This window comes from Phalacrocorax aristotelis, chromosome 6, assembly GCF_949628215.1.
Source record: "Phalacrocorax aristotelis chromosome 6, bGulAri2.1, whole genome shotgun sequence".
NCBI lineage: Eukaryota > Metazoa > Chordata > Aves > Suliformes > Phalacrocoracidae > Phalacrocorax > Phalacrocorax aristotelis.
Window position 1 is genome coordinate 1348079 of NC_134281.1, and position 8445 is coordinate 1356523.

The 8445-nt window shown below is 52.2% G+C and overlaps 1 protein-coding gene across 1 annotated transcript in view; it reads right to left on the reverse strand.

The window, feature by feature from the left end:
• LMCD1 (LIM and cysteine rich domains 1) overlaps positions 1–8101 on the reverse strand; it is a 32592-nt gene extending 24491 nt beyond the window's left edge. Inside the window, exon 1 of the mRNA XM_075095591.1 lies at positions 8013–8101. Coding sequence (XP_074951692.1) covers positions 8013–8039 — 27 coding nt within the window. The 5' untranslated portion in view covers positions 8040–8101. The remainder of the gene's footprint in view (positions 1–8012) is intronic.
• Between the last annotated feature and the right edge of the window lie 344 nt (positions 8102–8445).

Here is an 8445-nt window from a genome sequence, read left to right on the forward strand (position 1 = left end):
CAGTGGCAGAGCCAGTGCCACCCCAGGCTTCTCGGGAGGGCACAACAGCCAGCGATGCCGCCCCACTTAACTCATCTTAAATGCGCACTGAGATACTGAAGGAACCCAACACACAAGCCCTGGGTGGCATGAAATACCCGTGTTGAGCTGGAGGACAGCCTGAGCCACCTCAGGGTTTGATTTGGCTCATCTTCTCATCTGGAGCAGATACTCCAGAAGTCCCACATGCAAGAGCCCTGTCTGGTTTCACTGCTCCACTGTTCATTACGGAAGATGTTTGCTGCTTCTGCTCATCAAGCAGAGCCAAGGTATGACATCAGTCCGACAACTTGGGTCTGACACATGTCAGCTCTGCTCCCAGCCCCTGGCAGCATCGCTCACCCCAGACATACACAGCCTGGGAGCTTGCATGCAACGAGGAGGGGGAAGTCACAGCTAAAGCATTTGGGCCAATTAAAGCACAAAAAAATGCGAGTTCTAGCGGGATGTGGATTTTTCCTTCCGCTTTGTCAGCATCAGTGCTAAAGACACCAGAGCAGGAAAGCCACAGCAGCAGAACTGCCACTCCCAAAACACACTGACCTTGTCCAACAGCTTTACATATTGGGTATTACACTAACCCTGTCCCTCCTGCTAATGGTCAAACATCCTCCTTGATTACCGCTAACATCCAGTGAGGTTTGGTTTCAGGTGTGCTCGGGAGTCAGCTCCTAGTACCAGCACAAAGGAAAGCTGTCCAAAACAGCTTGGACCAGCTGAAGGCCAGGCACAAGGGCTTACCTCCAGAGTGGGGAACTTGGGGCTGTGCCAGACAAACTTTCCTGGGTTTTAAAAGGGCCTCCTTGACAGTGTCTGCAAGTAGAACAGACTTGTGCAAGGGCAAACAACTACATTTGACATCCATTAATCAATACACATACTTGCTACTATAATTTTGACTGAGAACAGCAAAGGATTGTTTTAATTTGTTTTCTTCTCATTTCCATAGACAGAAACATCTATTGTAATCCTGACCTGAAAGCAATTTATTTCCCTGCCAGATTCTGAGCAAGCACAGTTATCCAAATTACCCCACTCACAGGGAAAAAAAAATCACTTAAAGACTGCCTTCCATCTCAAATTCCCTCTGTAGGATTTAGGTCACCTGTGAATGAGTTGGTATCATCTGGAATACACTTTACAGAGTAAGAAGTTTGTTGCCTTTTTTTTTAAAAAAAAAAAACAACAGTAAAGACCAGGGAAAGGCATCGATATCTGAGAAAACTATTTCAATGGAGCTGCCAGATCTCACCCTCCAGGATGACAGAGATGCAACAGAACCAGAGCCTCTGCAAATATCTCGCTCTTCCAAGAGCGCATAGTTGGCAGCATTCCTTTCTCCACTAACAATGTGTGAATTAATGATAAGAGAAGGGCAAACTTTGAAAAAATAAGATGAATCGATTTTTCCACAAGCAAGACTTAATTAAGACCCAGTGTCTGAAGCACCAAAACCAAACCAAGCTGTGAGTAGGTGTATAGAATGGGAAGAACCCACCCAAATTTAATTAAACAGCAGCTGTGCTGAGTTCCAGAGTGCTCAGGAAAGTATCTCATTGTAGTCACCGATCACCTTCACTGAGCCAGCTTTGTCCTTCCACCTCCAGCACTGGGAGAAGGTGCTGAGCTGCCACAGGGAACAGGGTCCCTCAGTACAGTGACGTGCTGCACTCCAGGAGCTGCTTCCGACAGATTTCGGTGGTGGTACACCACCTCTGCTTTAGCCCTCCTAAGTATCTTCTCAGCTCTACTATTTGTGTTTGACAGGTGAGGAGATGAAGACACAAGAAAGCTGAAGATGTGCCCAAGGGCACAAAGGCATTTCACAGCGGAGCAGACTAGGGGCAGAGGCACACCTGGGCCACCCATCCCTCTCCTTCACCCTGTCCTTCCTGCACTGTACCTTCACCGTATCAGCTCCGAGTTTTCCATAGGATCTGGCCACTGTCACAAACCCCTCTGGAACCTCAAGAGGCCCATCCAGCTGTGCAAGAATGCAAAAAGCACGGCTTAGGCATGAAGTGTTTAAGAGGAAAGGTGTAGTAGATTAGCAGCCTTCTGACAGCTACTGAGTTGTCACACCAGCCACTGGGGCCATAGGTCTGTGCTCCCACCCTAAATGCCCAGATCCACAACAGGTACTTTAAACTAGGAGAAATACTGCTCAGTTACTATATCCTGCTGCTCAGGATTAAGACATTTGGCTGCCGGGAGCCAGCTGGCTGTCCTCCTGCAGGCTGCCTGTTGTAGCTGGCACTCGTGGATGCTCTTTGGTAGTCCAAGCAGACTTGGCAGCACGTGTGATAGGACACAGGGGATTTTTTTTTTCCACTGGAGCTTCATAATCTTGACACAAGTTACCCTCTAATACAGAGAGAACATAAGGTGAGGTGCTTTTGAGTGACATATTTCCAGGTCTTCAGAAAGAGCAAATGAATGAGTTTTGTAGCTGGTGATGCCCTGAGCCCTAAGGCAGAGCCTGAAGGGCTGTGACACCTCAAATACTGGTAGGGCACTGGAACCCCCAACAATGCTTTTGGGTAAATTTGCTTTCCTATGTTCCTCTGATAAGACAACAATAGATTTTTCTTCCTATGATTCTACGTTCCTTACTAATGAAACGCCATCTGGAATAATTTGCTGAAGACTATGTAAAATCTAATCCTGACAGAATTTAGCCCGTTGTCTGAGTAGGTAAAGCAGTGGGGCCCCAGCACTTAAACCTTCCAGACACATACAACTGTGCTAGGAATTACTGATATTTGCACAGTAGTTTGTATACAACAGCCATGCAGCTGCTTCAGTGCTCCTCTTAACCAAGGCTTCAACAGGCAAAAGTTCCTTTCCTAAAAGCGTGTGTTTCTGCATGTCTGCAAGATACAGCTAACAGCATCCACAATTAAATGTTAGCAAAAAAACCTTTTCTATTTTCCTTATTTCCTACTACTCAGCCATCCCCCTCCATTTCCCTAGTATTTTTATTCACACCGTTTGACTTTCAAGCGAGCCAGCCAGCACGCACTCCTGTTCACCAGTGCCTGTTCCGTTCACTGGGAGCCCCACTCTCTCGGGACGAGGAAGAACAGGCTTTCCTTTCCCTTGCCCGTGATCAGTTGGGAAGAGCTGTGCCTTATCTGTCAGTAATCACGTCAAAGCTGATGCAAGTGAGATGAACAGCAACTGCTTTTAATGCCCTTTGCATTTGACTCATGAAAGCACACCAACGTGCAGGGGAGTGCAAAACCAGCACACCCAGCAAGAGGAAAGAGCCCCCCACTGCAAAGGGGGATAACGGCTTGGGAGCAGTTCAGAGACCTTCAGGAACTGAAGGGATGGAGTCAAAGGGTTTGGAGTAGGTGAGATAGTAAAAGTATGAGGAACCAGGCTGGCAATTACCATAAGGAAACTCACTCTTCCAAAAATTGAAAATAGCTGCCCTGAAATCTTTCCCTTTCTCTGAGCCCCATCTTTAAATGGAGCAGTAGCGTCAAGCTAGGTCATCTGAATACCTCTTTTCCTGAATGGCTGAAATACAATATTTCCTTTTCAAAAAGAGGAAAAAACCCTCAGCCTAAACAAATACTCCAGACACGGCCTCCCTGCAGGACAAGAGGGATTTTGTAACTTGTGAATTGTATTTTATGGGACTTGATTCAGCTCTGAGCCCAAGTCCCAAAATAAGCCTTTAACCCTTGTGCTGCTTTATGGTTTCATATCTATAAATACCTGCTCAGAGATAAGCAGGTTTCTGCATTAAGATCAACATCTGTTTCCCCGTGACAGCTGCAGCAGCGCTTCCTCCCTTGGGCTCCAACACAGTGACGCTGTTCTTGGAGCAGAGGTTTCAGTCCCTCAAGTACACATCACCTTCCGAACAGGGGCACATGGGACGAGAGCCATCTCCTGGGCCATCAGCCGTGTCTCACCTGTCACCAACACAGACCAAACCCCTCATCCATCGAGGGGAGGCTTTAGAGGAGGAACCAGCTTTTCAGAATGAAACTCTGAACTGCTAGTCGAGACTATAACCAGCAATTGCAACCATGAAAGAAGTCTGCAGGAGATAAATAACTTTCTGTGGTCTAATAATTAAAAATCGAGGCCCAACTTTCAACAGCAGAGACGGAATTGCTTGTACAGCTCCTGACAGCGTTTACTCCAGCAAGCCCTAGCACACTACCCGACTGAGGCGGGGGCTTTGCAGGCACACTCGCTGCAGTTACAGTGCTTGCCATCCATACCCCTGCGTGCCCAAATTGCTTGTAAGTGGTTTTGGACAGAACAGAGATCTCACAGATGTGTCCTGCAGAAAACTAGCTCTGGGTGTAACCCCCATTATTTGGGGGCTTGGATCTTCCCCCATGAGGCCAGCCCTCTGCCCAAGCACTGCAGGGGATCGCCAAGCACTCATCGTGCCGAAGGGGATACACAGCTAGGGGTTCAGCCCCAGCATGCTGTACACCTTGATCAAGGGATGCAGTTTATGGAAAAACGAATGAAAAAGCCAAGTCTCCAATGAATTCCTCAAGTTTTTTAAAAAGCTCTAAGTTTTTAGACTTTACAAAGGGCAAGTTCCCAATCCTTAATAGCGTTCCCATCCACATTTGCAGATATATGCAGAGGAGTCTTCAAGTGTCCAAATACTTTGCTGATGGAGAAGGGAGGCTTCTGCCTATCCCCAGGACTCCGAGTCACCCTGACCCCTGCATACACCGGGGCTGATTTATCACAGCAGCAGTGATGCTTTTTTCCTGTCCTACAGTCTAGCATGGGCTTTTGCAAACATCTGAAGCAAAGAACTGAAGAAAGTTAAAGAACCAAAATTTTTATTAACCAAGTAAACTTTACCTTGGCTTTGAACGGTGCTTTTAGCTTAGTAGGTTATTTTCTTCTCCTGACAAAAATGGGCTGAATTTAGTGAGAACAGTACACAAATCCTGCTGCCTGCACAGTCCAGCTGAACCAGCTCCAGTAATGCACGAAATGCCAGCCATCACGCTTTATCTTTGTTTCGGGTTTTAACTCTCCATTTAGAATTTAATCTAAACAACCCATTTGCCAAACAGAATGCCGTCCCACTCATGCTGTTTTAATTTCCTCAGAAAGAATCCCATAATACGCTAGGCAAGACATCAACAATAATTAAACCCAACAGTGATTGAAAATCAAATTTGCAGGGCCTTGCAAGAAGCCCTAATGAGTTCCAGACTTGCCTTCCCCGACTTGCTCAAACTGGTTGTGCGGCACTGCCAAGCCAAATTAAAAATTGACAGTATTCCACCCCATGCCCAGAAAAAGTGCCCTTCTCCTGATTCAGGAAATTAAACAGCCGTCTTCTGTGAAGACGCCCATTTGTCTTTGGATGTATATTATTCAGACAGTGATCCAAGGTCTGGATGGTTTTTTTTGTTGTTGTTTTTATGTAATTTCATACACCTTTTGAAGTGCAAACTAGCTGGGACCTTTCCTTTTTTATACTACCATGCCCAGTTCCAGTCCAGGTGACAGGCAGCTTGTCAGAAGCTTTTTGCAGACACAGGGCATTGCACCCCCCTCACCCCACACGGGGGTCTTATGCTTCAGTGCTGCCAGCCCACGAGCAGCCACAGGAAGATCTCACAGCAGAACTGCACCCCTCCGCTGCAGGGATCTTGTGCTATTCCCTTCAGATTTTTGTGAAATTACAGTTAAGGACAACACCTTGTCCTTCACCCTCCCACCGAGGGGAGCCAGGTATCCAGCCACGTGGTTTGGAAAGGCTCCGAGGGTTTCGCAAGTCTCAAGTGCCTTAAGCCCTCTGACATCCCACTGTGCGGCCACACCGCTCCATCCATCGTGGACGATGCTCGAGAAACTCCTGGGAGATGGGTCTAGTGCAGAGACGGTTTGCTGGGATGCATTTCTGCTCCACGGCACACCCTTGCTCAGCCCTCCCCACTGTCCAGGTCTAGCCCTGCTTCTCCACCCCCTCCCACACAGGACCCCCAGCACAGGGCTGCTGGCAGGGGCCTTGCCCTGCTCAGGCCCCCCAAGCGCTCTGGGCTGGGCAGGAATTGAGCTGGTCTCTGACAAAACGAGACTGACCACAAGCCAGACAGCACAAAACTGCAGTCACCCGTGAAAAAGGGTGGGTTTTCACTCTGGCAGGGGCTTCCCAGCTGGCACCCAAAGGTGCCCTCCCCACAGAAGCTGCTGCAACCAGGACCCTGTGGACATGCCCGAGGGTTATCAGCAACAGGGACCTGCTGGCAGAGGACATGCTGCTCTGAGCCTCTGGGGATGCTGCACCAGAGAAGGCCTTCCCAGCAGGTCCTCGGTGAGCCCTGGCCACCCCCGGCTGCCTGCCAGGACAGGGTCACCCCGCAGTGCCGTGCTGGGGGAGCCAGTCCCTGACGGCAAGCACAGACCGGGGCCCTGTGGTGGGCAGCCCCCGGGTCAGCAGGGACAGAGAAGGTGGGCAGAGCTGGAAGGAGGAGGGAAGGGAAGGAGGAGCCCCTCACTCCCACCCAAAAATCCAGTATTTCAGGCAGGACACAGAGAGCAGGAGCATTGCACAGCAGAGGGGAGCACAGTGCAGGGCACACCCCTGGCCACCCAGACTGCACCCCAGGCAGCAAGCCCTGCTGCCAGGCACCAGCAAGGAGCACCCAGCTTTCCACAAAACCCAGCAAACAGTTTTCCTTGGGATCCAGCAGCGCCACAGTTCAAACCTAATGGGACAGAGACCGGCTGACCTTCCCATCCTGACATCAGGGAGGGGTTTTCAAGGGCAGTGTTGGCAAGAAACGTTTCTCAGGGGTTCATGGCAGAGGGTGCAGCCCCCCAGGAAGGCACGGAGGTGCCCCGTGCCCTGGCAGCCCCACAGGGCCAGTCCCAGGGCACAGCGCTCTGTACTGCCCAGCTGGGGCCGTCTGGCATCAAGGGATGGGATTACAACAATGTGGAAACCGAGAAGTGCTGACATGAGGTGTTTAACTCATCTCCTAATTATGCAGTGACAAAGGTACAGCCAGGAAGGTCATAAGAGCAGCTGCTCCCTGACAACCCATTCCACATTTTTTTTATTTAGCAATTAAAATCCCTTCTATTCAGCTTAATGCCATGCCAAGAGGGCATTTCAGTTATCCTGGTCCTTTTACTCACAAAAGCCACTGTGGCAGATTTCCTGGGGAAATCAAGCCTTTGACAGCCTGAGCACGGGGAGCAAACACTTCCCAAAGGGTCTAAGGGGAGACAAGTAACCCCCCCCCCCCCGCAAGGACACAGGCTCAGAGGAGCAGTGGTCAGTCTTATGCAAGTTAATTTAGGCAACAAATGGTTGCTTTTCCAGGAAAAGCTTTGCTGAAGTGGATTTCTCATAGAGAAATAAGAGCAAGCCCCAACACACTGCCAGACGCTGTGGCTGGGCAGACCCAGCGTGTGCCCGCAAGGCCACCCACACAGCTACATCTGCCCTACGGAGAGAGAGGGAAATTTAAGTATTGCAGAGATTCCTTAAATCCACTCTTAACCCCGCGCATTTAACGGCTCGCGCAGTACTCGCGCCCTGTGACACCCCTCCTCTCTGCACATGCCGCTTCAGCTCCCCGCTCAAAGCCAGGGCAGGGGCAGCCGCGGGGTGAGTGTTGCTCCAGCGATTGTTCCTCAGGGCACAAATAAACGGGAGCGAACGGCCGCGGCGCAGCCGGTGCCGGGCGAGCCCTCCCCTCTCGGACGCGGGGCTCCGCGCCTCCCCCGGCGCAGGGCAGGCCGCCGCGGGGCGGGAGAAGGCGGGAGGTGAGCGGATAACGGCGCGGGGAAGGTACAATAAGAATTTTACAGCCCCGCAGGTGGCGGCGGGTCCAGGTGCGCGCCCGCTCCTCCTCCTCCGCACGCAGCCCCGCCGCCGGGCTCCCCCGGCCGGACACAGGGCGCCGGGCTCCGTCCGTCCGTCGTTCGGTCCGTCCCGTCCCACCCCACCCCCCAGGACCCACCTTCTGCACGCCGGGACTCAGCTCCATCCCGCCGCTCCGCTCCCGCCGCTCGGCCGGGGCCAGGGTCAGCGCGCGCCGCCCGGCCGGCGCCTTTCATTGGCGGCCGCGGCTGCCCCGGCCCGCCCTCAGCCAATCCGACGCCGGCAACAAACTTTCCTGCCCAATGGCGTGCGGCGGGGCGGGGCGTCCCAGCTAACGCGCGCACGTGTGCGCGGGCGCGGTGCTCAATCCCTCAACGCCCTTCACCGCCCCTCGCCGCCCCACACCGCCCCACACCGCCCCACACCGCCCCACACCGCCCCACACCGCCCCACACCGCCCCTCGCCGCCCCTCGCCGCCCCTCGCCGCCCCTCACCGCCCCACACCGCCCCTCACCGCCCCTCACCGCCCCTCGCCGCCCCTCACCGCCCCTCGCCGCCCCTCGCCGCCCCA